The sequence below is a fragment of the Rousettus aegyptiacus genome, unplaced genomic scaffold (genome assembly GCF_014176215.1).
Source record: "Rousettus aegyptiacus isolate mRouAeg1 unplaced genomic scaffold, mRouAeg1.p scaffold_m13_p_6, whole genome shotgun sequence".
Classification (NCBI taxonomy): Eukaryota; Metazoa; Chordata; class Mammalia; order Chiroptera; family Pteropodidae; genus Rousettus; species Rousettus aegyptiacus.
The window spans coordinates 10,267,368-10,286,817 of NW_023416309.1; the positions used below are offsets into that span (position 1 = coordinate 10,267,368).

At 42.2% G+C, this 19,450-nt stretch overlaps 1 protein-coding gene across 5 annotated transcripts in view; it reads left to right on the forward strand.

Moving 5' to 3' along the window:
• The window catches only part of DLG5 (discs large MAGUK scaffold protein 5), a 115,018-nt gene extending 96,728 nt beyond the window's left edge, over positions 1 to 18,290 (forward strand). For all 5 annotated transcript variants that reach the window (XM_016159440.2, XM_016159442.2, XM_016159441.2 and 2 more), the window contains 5 exons: positions 12,550 to 12,693; positions 12,938 to 13,065; positions 14,276 to 14,385; positions 15,073 to 15,182; positions 16,485 to 18,290. In XM_016159440.2, the coding sequence (XP_016014926.2) occupies positions 12,550 to 12,693; positions 12,938 to 13,065; positions 14,276 to 14,385; positions 15,073 to 15,182; positions 16,485 to 16,588 (596 nt within the window). In that variant the 3' untranslated portion in view covers positions 16,589 to 18,290. The remainder of the gene's footprint in view (positions 1 to 12,549; positions 12,694 to 12,937; positions 13,066 to 14,275; positions 14,386 to 15,072; positions 15,183 to 16,484) is intronic.
• Positions 18,291 to 19,450: the final 1,160 nt, after the last annotated feature.

The following is a 19,450-nucleotide window of genomic DNA, read 5'->3' on the forward strand; positions in this document are numbered from 1 at the left end:
TTCTTACAAGACCCTCCCAGGGCTGGGTGCTGACCCAGGTCCATGTTTGTATATTAGGGAGTGTCAGACACCCCCTCGCAGATTGTCCTGGTGGAGAGGGTGCATTTGTCCTATAAAGCAGGAGATGCTTGCTCCTGAGACCCCAGTGTGTGTCCACTGTCCTAGAACATGCTTCCTTCTCAGTGTGGATTTGGCAGTAAGTAGCAGAAGGTAGAACAGCCAGTTTTCTCCCCATCCCCCTTCCTCCTTTTCTTCCTTTTATAAATTAAGGCCTTAGGCACAGTGAGCTGGGTGAATCCCACCTTTGTTCATGGCTCACTGTCACTGTCAGGACACCCACTGCCTGTTTTTGTAAGGTCTTCGAGCCAAGAATAGGTTCTTACATTTTAAAATGTAAAATATAAAAGAGACTGTTAGCCTTTTGGCAATAATGCTCGATTTTGCCTTTTGGCCTTCAAAACCTAAAATATTTTACCATCTTGCCCTTTACAGAGAAAGTCTTTTGACCTCTTGATCAAAGCAAGATTTCTTATTTATTTTGTTTTTTGTTCATTTGTTTGTTTCTTCTTTTATTTCTTCGATCTCCATTTTGATATTCCTCTTTCTCTCTTTGCTCATTTATATCATCTTTTTTACATGATGTATATGTCTAGTGGATATATTTGTGTCTTTGAAAATAGCCATTTATCTATTCTTCCTTTTAGTTCTTTATTTGTTTTTTTGCATTATATATTTTGAATTTCTCTTTAGGTGCATATACCTTTTGAATTCTTATATCAGCCTGGTAAATTGACCCTTTTATCATCACGAAATGTCCTTTATATCTAGTAACGTTTCTTGCCTCAAAGTCTATTTTTTCTCATATTGCTGTTAGACTGGTTTTTTTTTTTTTTTTTTTTTTTTTTGGTAAGCATTTACATAGTTCATCTTTTTCTATCCTTTTAAAATAAACTTTTCTGTAGTTTTATAGTTAAATGTCTCTTATAAGTAACATGTGGGTTTTTTTTTTTTTTTTAACCCATGGTGAAGATATACAGAAAAGTGTTAGTTTGGAAAACAGTGTGGTACTGGCATAAAGACATATAGACCAATGGAAGAAAATAGACAGAAATAAACCCTTGTATATGTGGCCAAATGATTTCGACAGTCTCTTTAAAACTACTTCTGTGTTCTTCTTTCCTCTCCTATTTCCTAGACCTTTGACAATGTCCCATATGTCTTTTACACTGTTTTTTCCCCTTCATATTTTCCATTTTTTCTCTTCATTCTTCAGCCTGGGTATTTTCTGCTGACCTTCTTCCCGTTCATCAATTCATTCTTCTGTTGTGTACAATATGTTCCTATTTAAAAAATTGCATGTTTTAGTTCTAGAGTTAACATTGATATTTTTTTTTGTGGTTAAAAAAAACATTGAATCTATTATTTTAACCATTTTTAAGTATCTAGTTCAGTAGTGTTAAGTATGTTTGCATTGTTGTACAACAGATCTCTAGAAATTTTTTATCTTGTAAAACTGAAACTCTATACCCGCTAAATCCTAATTGCCCCTCTTACCTCTTCAGCACTCTTGAAAACTACACCACCTTTTTCTATGACTTTGACTACTTTAGATACTTCACGTGAGTGGAATAACACAGTATTTGTCCTTTGTGATTGGCTTATTTTGTTTAGCAAAATTTCCTCAAGGTTCATCCATGTTGCAGCATATGACAGGATTATCTTCTTTTTAAAGGCTGCATAATATTCCATTGTATGTATCTACCATACTTTATCCAGTCATCTGTCAAAGAACATTTGGATTGTTTGGCTGTTGTGAGTAATACTGGATGAACATGGGTATGGAGGTATCTCTTTGAGATCCTGCTCTGAATTCTTTTGGCTCTATACCCAGAAGTGGGAAAGCTGGATCACATGGTAATTCTATTTAATTTTTTCGAGGGACCACCCCACTGTTTTCCATGGTGGCTGTACCATTTTATTTTACCACCAGTAGTGCACAAGGGTTCCAATTTCTCTACATTATGCCAACACTTGTTATTTTTTGTTCTTTTGATAGTGCCCATCCTACTGGGTATAAAGCGGTATCTCAATGTAGTTTTGATTTGCATTTCTCTTAATTAGTGATATTGAATATATTTTTCTCATGCTTATTGGCCATTTGTATACCTTCTTTGGAGAATTGTCTATTCAAATCCTTCACCCATTTTTTAATTGTTATTTTGTTGTTGTTGTTGTTGAGTTCTAGAAGTTTCTTATAAATTCTGGATATTAACCCCTGTCAGATATATACGATTTGCAGATATTTTCTCCCATTCTTTAGATTGTTTTTTTCCACTCCGTTGATTGTTTGCTTTGACACAAAAGTTTTAAATCCAATGTAGTCCCATTTTTCTATTTTACTTTTGTTACTTGTGCCACACCAATGTCTTGAGGCTTTTCCTTTATGTTTTCTTTTAGGAACTTTATAGTTTCAGGTTTTGTGTTTGGGTCTTTAATCCATTTTGAGTTAATTTTTGTATATGGTTTAAGGTAAGGGTCAAACTTTATTCTTTTGCATGTAGATATCAGTTTTCCTAGCACTAGTTGTTGAAGAATCTTCATTTCCCCATTGGTGTAGCCTTGGCACCCTTATCAAAAATCATTTGGCCATATATACAAGAGTTTATTTCTGTCTCTTTATTTTCATCCATTGGTCTATATGTCTTTATGCCAGTAACACTCTGTTTTGATTACTGTACTGTATCCTTGAACTGTATGGGTCCACTTATACGTGGATTTTTTTCAATAAACATACAGTCAGCCCTCCATATACCCAGATTTTGTATCCATGATTCAAATAACTGCGAATGGAAGACAGTGTTTTCTGTCCACCATTGAGAATACATGTGCCATTTCATATATGGCACTTGCGCACATGTGGATTTTGGTATCTGTGGAGGGCCCTGGAACCAGTTCTCCCACGGATACTAAGGGATGACTGTAGTTAAGTTTTGGGAGAGTCAAAAGTTATACATGGATTTTTAAGTTCACAGTGGGGCAGCACCCTTAACCCTCGTGTTTTTCAATGGTCCACTCTAGTGTGTTTTGTAATCAGGTAATATGGGGCCTCCAACTTTGTTTCTCTTTAAAGATTGTTTTGGCAATTAAGGGTCTCTTGAAATCCCATATGAATTTTAGGATGTTTATTATGTTTCTGCAAAAAAATACTGTTGGGATTTTGATAGGGATTGCATTTAATCTGTAGGTTGAATTGGGGGGTAGTATGGACATTTTAAAAATATTGAATCTTCCAAACCGTGTACACAGGATGTCTTTCCATTTATTTGTATCTTTGATTTCTTTTCATAACATTTTGTAGTTTTCAGTGTACAAATTATTCACCTCCTGGGTTAGGTTTTGGTCTGAAGAATTTTATCTTTTTTGATGCTATAGTAAATCAGATTGTTTTCTTAACTTCTTTTTCAGATTGGTCATTGTTAATGTATAGAAATGCAACTGAGTTTTGTATGTTGATTTTGTATCCTGAAACCTTACTGAAATTGTTTATTAGTTGTAACCATTTTTCGATGTATTCTTTAGGATTTTCTCCATGAAGGATTATGTCATCTGAGAACAGATAATTTAATTTCTTATTTTCTAGTTTGGATACCCTTTATTTCTTCTTTCTTTTCTCTCTTTCTCTCTCTTTCTTTCTCTCTTTCTTTTTATCTTTTTTTGTTTGTTTAGTTGCTCCTGTTAGGATTTCCAGTACTATGTGGGCTCATAATGATGGGAGTGAGCAGCATCTTAGTGTTTCTCATCTTAGAAGGAAAGCTTTGAGTCTTTTGGCATTGAGTGTGATGTTTGCTATGGGCATTTCATGTACAGCTTTTATTATGTTGAGGTAGTTTCCTACTATTTCTAGTTGAGTGGTTTTTTTTTTTTTTGTCACAAAATGGTGTTAAATTTTGTCACATGCTTTTTCTGTATCAATTGAGATGACCATGTGGTTTTCGCCTTTTATTTTGTTAATGTGGTGTGTGATGATTGTTTTTTGTATGTTGAACTCTCCTTGTATTCCAGGTATAAATCCCTGGAGTGGTGTATAATTGGTCATGGTATACAACTTTTTTTAAAAAAATTATTTAATTAGTTTCAAGTATACAGTACATTGGTTAGACATCTATATAGTTTGTAGAACAATCCCCCAATTGCTCCCTCCCTCCCCTGACCCTCCACCTAGCCAACGTATTAATGCTAGCTGCATTCCCTATGCCGTGCTCCCCATCCCCGTGACCATCCATCCGCTACTATTTTGTACTTATTTAACCCTTCACCCCATTCTCCCAGTTCCCCAAGTCCCCCTCCTCTCTGTCCATCACCAAATTGTCCACTATATTTGTGAGTCTGTTTTTGATTAGTTTGTTCTTTTTATTCCTTAGATTCCACATATAAGTGTAATCATACAGTGTTTATCTTTCTCTGTCTGACTTAAATACCTTCTAGGTCCATCAAAGCAATATCTTTTTCCATCCCCTTACTTTTAGTCTGTGTGTGTTTTTTAATCTGAAGTGAGTCTCTTAGAGGCAACATATAGGGGTCTTGTTTTCCATTCATCCTATCCTTTAGTTGGTGTATTTAATTCTTTTCCGTTTGAGGTATTGATTGATAGGAATGTAGTTGTTACCATTCTTTATTCCTGTTTTTGATACATGTTTTTCCTTCTTAAAGAAGTCTCTCAAATATTTCCTGTCATATTGGCTTGGTGGCGATAAATTTCTTTAGCTTATTTTTGTCTGGGAAGCTCTTTATCTGTCCTTCAACTCTAAATGATAGTTTTGCTGGATAAAGTGTTCTTGGTTGTAGATCCTGGGTCTTCATCATGTCAAATGATTTTTTTGCCAAGCCCTTCTGTACTTCATAGTTTCTTTTGAGAAATCAGCTGCCAGTCTTATGGGTGTTCCCTTATAAGTAATTATCTGTTTTTCTCTTGCTGCTTTTAATATTCTTTCTTTGTATTTAACTTTGGCATTTTTATCATGATGTGTCTTGGTGTGGGTCTCTTGGATCCCTGATTTTTGGAAATCTCTGAGCTTCCTGGGGTTTTATGTCCATTTCCTTTACCAGGTTAGGAAAGTTTTCCATCATTATTTCTTCAAACAGCTGTTCAACATCTTGATTTTCTTCAGTTACACCGATCAGATGGATACTCGGACCCTTATTAGTGTCCCATATGTTCCTTAAGTTATTTTTATAGTCTTGGCCTCTTATCTCTTGCCATTCTGATTTATTGTCCTTGGCTTTCTCATCCTTTAGATAGGACATTTCATCCTTTTCTTTATTCACTTTGTCTATGTGTCTTTGGCTGTCCAGTCCTCTAGATAGGGCATTTGATCCTTTTCCTTATTCACTGTTTATTCCATTTAATATACTTCTCATCTCAGATAATGTGTTCTTCATTTAAAACAGGTTCCCTTTTATAATTTCCATGTCTATTTTTGTTTTTTTTAAATCTCTTTTTTGAAGTTTTCACTGAATTTATCTACACTTCCCAAAAGTTCATTGAGCATCTTTATAACCAGTGTTTTAAACTCTGCATCTGTTAGATTACTTGACTCCATTATATCTGGATCTCTGTTCTGTTCCCTAATATGGTTTCTTCTTCTTTGTCTTCCCATTTTGGCTGCCTTTCGTGTCTGTTTCTATGTACTAAGCAAAGCTCCTAAGTCTCCTGGTCTTCTGAGTGTGGATTTGTGAAGTCAGTGTCTAGTGGCACAGTCCTGAGAGGGGTTCAGCTGCAGGCCAAACTTAGCCCAAGCCTCTTCTGCTTCAGGGCCACCTGTTAAGATTCACCAAGCAATCCACAGATGCTGAGCTTATAGTTGCATGAAAAGGCCACACCAGAAACCGAGGCCAGCTGCCTCCAGTGTGAGTCTGGGTGCAGCTCAGCAAGGAGCACCTGACTCACTGAGAATATACCTAGATGTGGCTTGGGTGGGGCCGCGAGTTGGGGGAGGTGGAGTTTCAGGGAATCCTCTGGGCTGAGTGACTTTTGTTATCTAGTTTGATGACATCAGGGCTATGGTGGCGCGGTGTCCAGCCCACTGGGTGGGGGGAGGGCTCAACAAAGAACAATGGATACCACCAGCACTTCTGTACAGAGAAAGTTTCACCTCAGCCCTCACTCCGACAACGTCTCCCTGTAAGTCTCTGGTGCCCCCCGTGCACAGCCGAATTGGCACTGGTGCTCAGAGCGAGCAGGTCTGTCACCACAAAAATCCTCTCTTAGACGGGGCCCCTTTAAGAAGCTTCTCCCACTGCCATTGCCTTCGTCTCACTCAGCTGCTCAGTGAGACTGGGGCAGCCCTGTGTCCTCACCCCGTCCTACCTTCTGCCATTGCAGGGTGATTTCTTGGATTTCTCCTTAGTTGTATGGCTTGTTCATTCAGATCTCAGGTGATTTTTCCTTGCTACTTGTTCCTGTTTCCATCACAACTTTGATTTGGTTGCCAGAGGCATGAACAGAGCCTCTATCATCTACGCCATTTTTTCTGTTCTCCTGAGATTATTTTTTACAGCCATCTGTGTATCTTTCTGGAACTTTTAAGGTTTACATTTTTCATTAAAATTTTTGTTTCATCTGTAATTTATTTTAGTGTAAGATAAAAAGTGGGTTTCCAGCTTACGTTTTTTTTTTTTCCTCCTAAATGTTTAGGCAGTCATTCCCACTCCATTTATTGAATAACCTGTTATCACTAATTTGAATTACATCTTTAGCATATACCAAATTCCAATATGTAGTTGGGTTTTTATATGGACTCTCTCCTGTTTTGTGAATTTGTCTATTAATGCATTGTGCCAAAGTGTTTTAGTTATTGCATATTTAGAGTAAATACTTTAAAATATCTGATAAGGAAGTCTGTCTTCACTTTCCCCCATAATTTTTCTGGCTATTCTCATATGTCTATTTTTCCTGATAAACTTTAGAATAAATTTCTCTAGTTAAAAAAATTATGTTGAAACTTTAACTGGGATTTCTTTGAATGAAGAAAACAAATTTTTATAAACTGATATTTTTTATTCAAGAATATATATCCTTTATTTAAATATTATTAAAATTCTTCAATGTAGGTATAAAGCTTTTTTTTTTTTTTTCATATAGAACCTGCACAGTTATTGTGAAATATATTCTTAGGTGTTTTTCCTTTTTTCTTCTCATTATAAAGGGGATCATTTCTTCCACAGTATTTTCTAACTTGCTGTTATTTGTATAAGAAGAAACTACCCAATTCAATTGTGTTTTTTTCCTAAAGTTTTTTTTCCAGTTGATTCGGATACACTGTATAATCACATTATCTGCAGATCATATTAAATCTGCTTCCTCCTTTCTAATATATTTACCTCTTATTTTTCTCCTTATCTAATTGTATTGGCTTGTACTTCCAAAACAATGTTCAGCAATGATGCTGGTTGCAGATCCCTGCTCCTGAAGACCCATAGATGGGGTCCTCTGCCATCCATTGGCTGCCATCAAACTCTCTCAGAGGAAGTGAAGGGAGTTTGCTATGGTAGGCCTCTGAGAACATGCAGTCCTTGCTAGAAAGACAACGTTCTATATATAACAGTCACCTCGGTTGCCTAAGCACTCTAACCCCTGCCTGTTCCACTTCTTGTAGCACTGAAGTTTTCACTGAATTTATCTACACTTCCCAGAAGTTCCTTGAGCATTTTTATAACCAGTGTTTTGAACTCTGCATCTGTTAGATTACTTGACTCTGTTATATCTGGATCTCTGTTCCGTTCTCTCATATGGTTTCTGCTTCTTTGTCTTCCCATTTTGGCTGCCTTTCGTGTCTGTTTCTATGTACTAAGCAAAGCTCCTAAGTCTCTCGATCTTATTAGTGTGGATTTGCGAAATTAGTGTCCAGTGGCACAGTCCTGAGAGGGGTTCAGCTGCAGGCCAAATTTAGCCCAAGCCTCTGGCCACCTGTTAAGAATCAGCAAGCAGTCCCCAGATGCTGTGCTTATAGTTGCCTGAAAAGGCCACACTAGAAACTGAGGCCAGTTGCCTCTAGGGTGAATCTAGGCCCTGCTCAGCAAAGAGCACCTGATTCTCTGAGGATATACCTGGATGTGGCTTGGGTGGGGCTGAGAGTCGGAGGAGGCAGAGTTTCAGGGAATCCTCTGGGCGGAGCGACCTTTGTTGTCCAGTTTGATGATGTCAGGGCTATGACAGTGCTGTGTCTGGTGCAGTGGTAAGGGGAGGGGCTCAATAGTAGACAACGGATACTGCTAGCACTTCTGTACAGAGCGAGTGAGTCTTGCTTTGCCCTCACTATGACCGTGTCTTCCTGTGAGTCCCTAGTGCCCCCTGCGTGCAGCCGAATTGGTACTGGTGCTCAGAGCGAGCAGGTCCGTCACTGTGGAAATCTGCTCACAGACACAGCCCCTTTAAGAGGCTTCTGTCGCTGCCACAGCCTCCGTCTCAGCGACTGAAGATGGGGCAGCCCCCCACCCTCGTCCTCACCCCGTCCTAACTTCTGCCGCTGCAGGGTGCTTTCTTGGATTTCTTGCTAGTTGTATGGCTTGGTCAACTAGTTCTTGGGTGATTTTTCCTTGCTGCTGCTCCTTGTTTCTGTCACAACTTTGATTTGGTCGCCAGAGGGATGAACAGAGCCTCTATCATCTATAGTTCTTTTTTTTCCCCCTATAACTTTTTAAATATTCTGTTGAATTCAGTTTGCTAGCATCTTGTCGAAGATTTTTGCATCAATATTAATCTGCGATATTGGTCAGTAGCTTTCTCGTGTTTTTGTCTGGTTTTGATATGAGAGTAATCAGAGTAAACTCAAAGAATGAGTTTGAAAGTTTTCTCTCCTTTTCATTCTTTGGAAAAGTTTGAGGTGGAATGGTGTTAGTTCTTTAAATGTCTGTTAGAATTCTCTGGAGAATCTATCTGTCCTGGGCTTTTCTGTGTTGGGAAGTTTTTAAATTACTATTTGAATCTCCTTTTTACAGATTTGTTTAGAGTTTGTATTTCCTTATGATTCAGTCTCAATAGGTTGTACATTTCTAGGAATTTATCATTTCTTCTAAGTTATCCAAATTGTTGACATATAATTGCTCATAGTAGTTTCTTAAAATCCTTTTTATTCTGTGAAGTCTCTTCTTTCATTTCTAATTTTAGTTATTTAAGTCTTCTCTCCTTTTTCCTTTATTAGTCTGACTAAGAGTTTGTCAAATTTTGTTTGTGTTTTCAAAAAGTTAACTCTTGATTTCATTGCCTTTTTTTTTTCTAATTGTTTTACTATTCTCTATTTCATTTATCTCTGCTGTTTATTTCCTTCCTCCTCCTAATTTTGGGTTAATATATTCTTTTCCTCATTCCTTAAGGTATATAAAGTTAGCTTGCTGATTTGAGATCTTTCTTCTTTTTCTACGTCTGCATTTACCACTATAAACTTCCCTCCGATACTGCTTTTGCTGTATCGCATAAGTTTTGGTATGTTGTGTTTTCATTTTTGTTGTCTCCAGATAGTTTCTAAATTCCCTTGTGATTTTTTTCTTTTACCCATTGTTCGTTAAAGAGTGTTTAATTTGCACATATTTGTGAATTTCCCTGTTTTCCTTCTGGTATGGATTTCGTTTTATTCCATTTTTGTCAGAGAAGATACTTTGTATGATTTCAGTCTTCTTAAAATTGTTAAGACTTCTTTTGTGGTCTAAAATGTGTTGTATCTTGGAGAATGTTTTATATGCACTCGAGAAGAATGTTTATTCTGTTTGTGGGTGAAGTGTTCTGTATATGTCTGTTAGGTCTATTTGGTCTACAGTGTTGTTCAAGAGCTCTGTTTTCGTATTGATCTGTCTGGCTCTAGTCATAACCGAGAGTTAGTCTACGTTTGTTCTTAGATCTATAGTGAATCTTTTGCAGACAGTATATAGTTGGGTCTTGTTTTTTTTTTTTTTTTTTTTTTTAAATCCGTTTAGCCAATTTGTGTCTTTTAATTGGGGCATTTCATCCATTTACATTTAAAGTAATTACTGATATGAAAGGGCTTACTATTGCCATTTTGTTTTCTGGAAGTAGCTTTTTGTCCATCTTTTCCTCTTCTTTTGTTTCATTTTTCATAGTAATATATTTTGGTTTCTTTCTCATTTCCCTTTATGTATATTTTATAACTATTTTCTTTGTGTTTATTACATACAACATCCTAAAGTTACAATTCATTTTAAACTGATAATTTCAATCACAAAAACTCTGCTTTACATCTCTGCTCCCCTGACACTTTGTTGTTGATGACACCAGTTACCTTTTTTTACATTGTGTATTCATTAGCAGATTTGTCATTACTTTTATGCTTTTGGTTTTTAATATCTATACCAGATTTAAAAGTGATTTACGCATCTACATCACATTACTTCCAGATTCTCTATTTGTCTGTATATTTACCATTACCAGGGAGTTTATATTTTCTGATTCTGATTGGATTAAGTGATTGGTAAGATGTTCTCTAGCTCCATGATTCTGTAATTATGAGGACTCCTGATGAAGCAAATTATTTGAGGAGGAATAATTTGTGTGCAGTGCACTGTAGAACGCACAGTTGTTACTTGATCCTACTCCAAATAAGTTGAGTGAATGGTGACTTAATGTTCATAAACAGGGAAATGCATAAATAGATGCAGTGTATCTGTGCGTGGGATGTTCAAAAGGAATAAAAGAGGTTAATATGAATCATCATGGATGCATTCCAGAAATAGCTCTTAGTGGAAAAGGGAGTTGTGGAATATTTACAGTATCATGCCATTTTTTTCTCGAACATACACACAAATACACAACATATTTTCTAGTCTTTTTGAGCATATAAATATCAACATGTAAGAAAAACGAACATTGAAAGGATATAATTCCAGCTCATAATAGTAGTTGTTTCTGAGGAAGTGGTGGGGACCAGGATGGGAGAAGAGGTATCAGAGAGGATGTTTGATCAGCATGTGTTCATGACCCTTGGAGGAAGTTCTTTGCCCCGGGCCTTCTCAGAGCCTTTGGGCAGAAATGTGCAGGTGTTCTTGGATAGGGAGTGTGGCTACAAGGCCCTCCGCCGCTTTGTTAGCAACAGATCAGGTCACCAGGCTGAGAAATGTTGTAGAGAAAACCATCTAGATGTACATGCTTAGTCATTGGTCCTAAAAAATGCACGCACAGGTGTAGTGAGGAAGGGGAGAGACTGTGCTTACTTCCCCCTCAATACTGCCCATGAGCTCGGTCTTTATGGAGCTGAGACTGCACCCAGCTCTGTGCCATGTTTACCTAAAGTCCCACTTTCTGGCTCCACTTTCCTCATCTTGTAATTATACCTTGCTATACTGCTGTGTCCAGGTCTTCCAGGCCGAGCCTCTCATTGATCCTTCTTCGAAAGCCCACCTTAGTCTTCCCCTCACCTCAGCCCTGCCCCTGTCCATCACCATCACCCACTGTCCTGCCATGCTCTCTGCCTGGGACACATCTCCTATCTCACCTCCCTCCTGGGCCTTCTTGGTGTTCTCTTCTTCCTCTGATCCAATGTAGTGTTTATTTAACCCTTGCCCTCCCTTGGGATGGCTTGTTCTGTTGCCTGGAGTTGTCAGGCAGCTCTTGTATGTGTGATTGTCTCGCTTATCATGTGGTCCTCCTATCTTGGGACAGATTAGAGTGTGAGCTTCATAATGGCAAGAGCTGTCTGTGTTTTATACTCTTCTTAAAGTGTTTCTGAGATGCCAGTACAGTGACTGATACCGGGGAGGTGCCAAGAAGATATTTGTACTGGCGTTTAGGCCATCTCTTCCTGCAAGGACTTTATTATTATTTTGGTCGAAGGGCAGATTTACTACACGTATCAACTAGGGTATTGGTTTGACTGCTGTAACTGAGACCAAATGACAACGGTTAAAGCATGATGGGAAGTTTATTTCTCTGTCATGTACAAGTCTGAGCTGGTGGGTGGTCCCAGGGAGGCAGCTCTGTTCTGTGGGTTATTCAGAGACCCAGGTCCTTTCTGTCTTGTGCTCTGCCGTTTCTTGAGGGTTGCCCTTATATCTGCAGGGTTGAAACTGGCTCACAGCACCTGGTCCTGTCAATTTTCGCCCATGGGAAGGCGGGCAAGGAAGTGAGAGCTTCATCTGTGCTTACTATACTGGGCAGGTCTGGGTTGCATGACCACCTACCTGCCAAACCTCAGAGGTCTCCTAGACAGCAGAAAATGGACTGAGGGTGGGGGCAATGGGCGTAAGACACGTAAGGAAGAATTCGAGCATAAGGAAGTGCTGAAATGACTTGGGTGTCCACGGAGTGGGGGACACTTGTGTTGGACTCCAGGAGTGACCATGCCCTGGTGTGCCCAAGACCTGGAACTGGACAAGTCTCTCTCTAGAACTGGGCAAGTCCCAAACAGACTGGGATGAGCTGGTTACTCAACCAGGCTCTGGATTTGAGGAGTGAAGAGGGTGGGCCTGCCTGGAGAATAGTGTGTCCCCAGCCACTCTCCCTCCACTCTGCTTCCTGTGACACTGCCTATCTCTACCCCTCAGATTCGGTGAGCCTTGCCTATCAGCGGGTCCAGAAAGTAGACTGCACCTCCCTGAGGCCTGTCCTGATTCTGGGGCCTTTACTGGATGTGGTGAAGGAAATGCTGGTGAACGAGGCGCCTGGCAAGTTCTGCAGGTGCCCCCTTGGTAAGGAGTTTTCTCCATGCCTGTCCCTGTCTGTGTCCGTATCTTCTGTCTCCTGGGTCTGGATCCCACAGTGTCAGAGACCTCCTAACTGTGTCAGATCAGCATCTGGCTTCCAGTTTTTTCTCCGGAAGAGAGGACAGGTGGACTGGGTTCCTAACAGCCTTCCTGCAGTATTCTTCCCCAGAACATGCCGTGATGCCTCACAATGCCAGAGTGTCCTAATTCCTGGGTCTGTGCTTTGCAGAGGTGATGAAGGCCTCCCAGCAGGCCATCGAGCGAGGTGTCAAAGACTGCCTGTTTGTTGACTATAAGCGGAGGAGTGGCCATTTTGATGTGACCACAGTGGCTTCTATAAAGGAGATCACAGAAAAGGTACCTGTTGCTTCAGAAGGCGGGTTAGGTGTCTGTTTGAGCCCTGGCCTTGGGCTCCCTGTGCCTTTGGGCCTCTGCCCTGCACATCTCACAGGCTTGCCCCCGTTGCTTCCGTGTGCTTCCACTTTATAAAGAAGAAGCTAGTCCCAGGCAGGTGTGTAGGAATCACCCCGCATATGGGTCAGCCCTCCCCCTGCGAGGGCATCTGACGAGAGCTTTAAACTCTAGGAAGGGCCTCTCACAGGAATTTCTACAACAGGATCCCAGATGCACCTGCTGAACTTGTGTGCAGAGCTTTATGTGTGCCTTGTTCTGGGGACAGGCTCACAGCTTCCATCAGGACCCTGCCCCTGAGAGGGCTAAGAGCCATTGCTCTGCAACCTAGGCTCTTGAACATGGTGGTGATATGAGGGAGGGTGAGGACATCTGCAAGGTCTGTTGGAAAGACAGCCCTCGAGGGTGTGGGTGCGCCTTGGGCTCTGTCCTCGGGCTGACTCAGGTCACCTCTTTGGGTTTTGGTTTCCTCCTGTTAAATGAGGAGTTGGCTTTTCACAACTGTCATATGTAGATGGCCGAGTTGGAGTGAACGGGCTTCAGTCAGGGGTGCCCCAAGAAGTTAGAAAGCCTGCCAGGGATTGGGCCCGGAGCTCACTGGAGCTTTTGGCAGTTGGGGAGAGCCGTAGGCACAGTGCCCATGGCCTGTGTCTCACACTCTGCCTGGAGGCTCAGGGGACCCCGGGATACATTTCAGTCACAGCTACACAACGACAGACACACTCCCCTCTCTCACCTCACTAAGTCTCGGGTTTTCATTTAGTTAGTCTGACAGAAATAAGGTTTCTGAGGGCAGGCTGGGGTAGTGCTTTAAGAAGTTCCCCATATCTGGGCAAGGACAGGAAAGGATGTTTGTAGTTGGCCAGCCAGAACCCACTCAGCCGTGGCTTCCAGCCTTGACCACATCAGAGCCAGCAGCCTGTGGGGAGAGATTTTCAGGGTAAGCATTCTTCACGATTTATCATGTGTGATCTTCATGAAAGATGGTCTTGCTTTCTTGTTCATGGGTAGAACCTTATGTGTTCGTTTATGGAGTAAGATAGAGTAGTGTGAGATGAGGAGTGGGGCCTGTCGGTGACAGAGAAAGGTGGGAGGTGTCCCCAGAAGAGCCAGACCCCCCACGCCCACCCTGGCACTCATTCTTCATCCCCTTCAGAATCGGCACTGTCTCCTGGACATCGCCCCCCACGCCATTGAGCGGCTGCACCATATGCACGTCTACCCCATCGTCATCTTCATCCACTACAAGAGCGCTAAACACATCAAGTAGGTGATCAGCAACTCGGGGCTCGGCGGGGGGCCTTGCTGGGGCTGCTGGCTCAAACAGCCAAGGTGGGGGGGGGGTGTGGCGGAAGAGCGAGACCAATCTGGAAACAACATGTATAGGAATGACACTTCCACCTCAAACCCTTCTCTCGTGTTCAGAGTCAGGCAGGGTTAACCTAGCACAGCCCCTCCCTCCCACTGCCCTTTCCCCTCACTTGGGTCCAGCTTCGTTTGCAGAGCTATCCTCCCATTCCCCCCATCCCCTCTTTCCCTTTGTCCAGCTTCTCAGTTTGATGCTCACAAGGACGTAGGAACTAGGTGGTCAGGGCCAGGTCCAGCTCTGCCAGGAGTAGGCTTGTGACTTGGATGAGCCTTCACTGAGCGTGTTTCTGTAGTGGTTGGGCTAAAAGCTTGTTAAGGTCCCTCTCTATTCTGCCTGTCTGTGCTTTCAAGCTTCTGGTACTTGCACTTGAGGGCTGCTGGGGTATCTGCTCTCTAGTGCATGCTCTGTGGCACCTACCCTGCCCCCTCTGCCCAGAGCTCCCTGTGGGGACTGCCAGCTATTGCTATGCTTTATGAGGGGGACACATTGGGCCCCTTTGGCAATGAAGGTCTCTGTTACTCTGGACAAAGGAAGGAAAGAGGAGAGGCGAGAAGCTCAGCCTGCTTCCTTGGGTATTTCAACAGGGAGCAGAGAGACCCCATCTACCTGAAGGACAAGGTGACTCAGAGGCATTCCAAAGAGCAGTTTGAGACAGCTCAGAAGATTGAACAGGAGTACAGTAGGTACTTCACAGGTAGGTGTGTGTCTGGCCTAGAGAGGAGCAGTAGGCGACGGGGATGGAAACATGTGTTCCAATGACATTATACTTAGAAGTCCATGCTTCTTGGGTGCCTGGTGGATTTCGTTGTAAGCACCTTCATCATAGATGTTCTGATTGCAGGCATAGGGCAGTGTTAGAAATTTTATAAGTTGAAAGGTAAGATTCACTAAGTTAGCTTCAGGTCATGGTCTGGCTTTGTCCATTCACATTTTAACATAAGCCAGACCATGACCTGAAGCTAACAGAGCAAACCAAAAGGAGCATGGCTCCAATTACTGGCTATCGTTGGACTCTGTGGCTTTCAACCTCTTTCATAAACTCGGTCATTTGTAGGGGGTGTTAATAACCTCGTGGTCACAGAGAGGCCAGGACAGTGATTCTAATTAACTTATAGAGGGTATGGTGATTTAGTTTGGTGTTTCTCATGCAACAATTGGTCTCAAAACCAACCTTCCGGCTTCTGTCCTTGTGTTTGTGTTTTAATTTCCAGTCCATCATAGACCAATATTTTAGTCACATACGTTGTTAGTAGAGAAGTGAAAATTTAAAACTCCAAAACTTACAAAATACAAACCTAGACTTATTAGATTCGACAGACATATAATTACTCGGATACATTTCCATAGCAGTTTCTCAATGTTTCATGTCAATTTCTTACATACCTTTTGGCAAGCAGCTGGAGCATGCTTTTTCTACTGGTGCTGTCCTGGTTGAAACACTGAGTGCCTTGGTCCAGAATCTGTGGGACCCATGGTATTGAAAGCCTGCAGAGCAGGACTAAGCCATAGCTGGAGGTGTCTTTGCTAGGAATCCCCTCTGGACCATGGGATTCCTGGCTCCTAAACCCATCCTGTTTCCTGTGGAGTCCGGCTGCTCATTGGACCATCACACCACTCCTCCAATGGCTTTCCAATGTGCTGGACTCCCTGTTGCAAGACTAGGCAAACTTGCATGTGATGCAGGTTAAGTCCTGGTCACCCTGTTATAGGGGCTGGAGAAGCCTGGCAAAATTTGACACCAACCTTCATTAGAGCCCATATTTTCAGCCACCTATTGAATAGTTGACCAGAGAGAGAAAAAGCCCAGTGATTTGCATTCAACTCTTCATTTTTTGTCTTTTCCAGTTTCTTGCTGATAGAACAGAGTGGGGTGGGAATAGAGTGGTAGCTCAAAACAGGCAGAGAAACAAAGAGTAAACGATGTGTTTATTTGCCTCAAACCTGGTGTCTTACTCTGAGCTCAATGATGTGTGTGTGTTTGGGGGTTCTTTTGCAGGGGTCGTCCAGGGAGGAGCCCTGCCGAGCATTTGCACTCAGATCTTGGCAATGGTCAATCAAGAACAAAGTAAAGTCCTGTGGATTCCAGCCTGCCCACCGTAGAAGGCTGTGCTGTGAAATGACTGTAGCTCATCTGCCAGGGTCAATCCCTGGCTCAGTTCTTTAGTGACTGAAAAAAGAAGTCTGACTTTTCTGTATGTAAACATGACGGGGAAGGATCCATGAACAAGGACTCCAGAAGCACCTCATTTGAGACAGAGGGCCGCCGACGAATGGGATCTAGGCCCAGCCCAGCGGACTATCTTCCTCTCACATGTGTGCTTTAAGACAAAACAAAACAAAACAAAAACACAAAAGACTTTGATAAAGAGGTTCAACACCAACCTTTCTTTAGCCAGCTGATCAGAGATGCTGCAAAGAGAACCTTTCAGATCACAAGTTTACAAGCGTTTTCTAAGTATTTGGTTGTTTATGTTTACTTGAACGGCCCCACATTGTCGGTGCCCAGCCCCTGCCCCTCTGTCGATCCCTCTGTGTTGCTTTGGTGTTGGTTTTGTTCCCTTTTAAAACAAAACAACTCTGGAACCTCATTGGGGCTGCTTCGCTGTAGAAGGTTCTAGTTGGTGGGACCAACGCTCTGACAAACTTTCTGCTCTTCGACGGCACCTCTCCTGGAAGGACATCGCGGCTGCAGGTGCTTAGACATCTGTGGTGGCAGAACCAGTGCCTTTGTGGGACGGACTCGCCAGCAGCAGTGTTTTTCCGCCTGCACCAGGGAAGGCGACTTTGGCAGTCTTACAGACTTGTCTCTCAGACTTTCCCTTCTGCCTTCTACATCCTCTCATTTCTTCTCCGTCTGCATTTTATCATTTCAGCACTGTCTGGTCCATTGGAGCCTCATGGGTTCACGATGACACAACTAGTTCCAGACAAGGTGTTAAGCTAGGGCTGATGCATGCTGTTGGGTCCTCTTTAGGTTCTGTAAATAGTGACAGCGCAGTGTTTTCAGGGTAGTTCTTAAGCTCCGTGGAGTGGGACAGACACATCAGCTGTTTTGGATATGAAAACATTCGTGTTTCAGACGTTGAATTGAGAGTTTTGGGGAAGCATAATGGTTAGTGTTGTCACTGTCAAAAATCTAAAAAAGAGTGGGATCTTTTAGTCTTGGCTGTAGCACTCACGGCATGAACAGTACTCCATGAGGATGTCTTTGGGGATTATTTTTATTTTTTATTTTTTATTTTTATTTTTTTGCACTTCTGATGCTGGATGTCTCTGGCTGAAGATTTGATGTGGTTCCTCCTTAAACTGTGCGTCCTGTTAATAATAGGTACTGTACCAGGCTCTGTGTAAGTGTCACTGAGGTAGGACCTATATTTTAATACTGTTCCTAACATTTCATTTTACTAGCAAGAAATCTTTGAATTCATTTTATTCTTTGTAATTCTAGACACTAGATTGTAGTTTAGCCATACTGACATTTTTAAAAAAGGGATATATTTTCTTGCACAGTTGTTCAAAAAGAGACATGTTTCAGTCCTCAATGCTGCCCTTTATTTTACAGGTACAAGTTTTCTAGCTCAGACAACTAAGACAAACTGTAGGCTGTCTCAAGGTCTTACTCGCATGCCCTCTGGGCTGTTTCTCTGAGTTGCAGACAGAGTGGGACTGTGATGGTACAGTGTGCACAGGTACTGTCCTGACAGACTGGGATTTTCTGTACTAAAACCTTACTTTGTATCAAAAGTTAAACAGACTTTAGTACAATAAATAAAGGTCAATTTCTGTAATTCATTGTGATGAAGATATGTGTTTGACTTGTTTTCTATCTTTAATTGCTCCCTCAGCTTTCCTTTATTCCCAAATTTGAGAGGGCTTTCCTCCCCAGCAGCATGTAGCTGGAACTGGCCGATGTGCAAGGTTCTTTCCAGCTCTGGTGATAATCAAGAGCCCCTGTTACCTGCTGCATCAACCTCCCTCTGACTCCCTCCTTCCCTCCCATGAGACCATCCATCATCCTTTCATCTGTCTCTCTATCCAGCATAGCATGGGTGGTTGGAGCCGGGTGACTGATTTGTCTGCCTTCAGGTACTCACATTGAAGTCTGCAGGTTTGGGCTGGGCCTTGAAAAGCAAAGGAGGTTTGTAGGACATCAGGATCCCCTAATGTTCTTAGTCAGGGCCCTGTCTTCAAGGAGGCAAGGCCCAGACCAGGCCTCAGGTAAGGGCCCAACCTGGCGTGGGGGCTGTGTTGCAATACCACCTGGCATGGCAGGGGTCTCTGGAGCACCCTGCTTGGGCCTGAGAGCTCGTGTTCCAAAGCGGTGGGAAAAGTGGCCAGGAATCCAGGTTTGGCCTCATTAAACACTCTGAGGCCTGGGTCACAAGAGCCCTCCTCTGCTTTTTTTGCTTGGAGGAGCTTGAGGTGAGTGTTCTGGAAAAGCCTCATGCTGCTCCGGTGGCTGGGCCAGTGGAGGTGGACGTGGTGTTGGTCCCTCCCTTGTCCTTTCCTGCTGGGTAAAGTTCCACCATGGATCTGCGCTCTAGCCGGAGCTGTGCAGGACAGTGCAGCTAGCTGGGGCCTAGGGCACAGCCTCTGACCATGTGCACCCAGCCGCCGCGGAAAACTGAAGGGGAAACCAAGGCTGTTCTTGAGGGGGGAGGGGGATAGCTGCTGGGTCAATTTTGTCACCTACCTGGCAAATGGGAATGGGAGCATGGCTGCTTGTTTTAAGATTTCTTTTTAAAGAGCTCAGTTGTAATGCCAAAACAGTAATAGTTTGTACTTACGGCATTGTGATTTTTTTTCTTTAGAATTTTCTGTATTTTCCAAACCTTCTATGAGAAACTTGGTTTCTTTTATACTTACTAGGAAGAAACAACTACCTGCTTTAAAAATGGATGGCCAGTTAAGTCGCTGAGATTACAGATTGGATGTTTGGATGCACTGAGGCCCGGCAGGGCA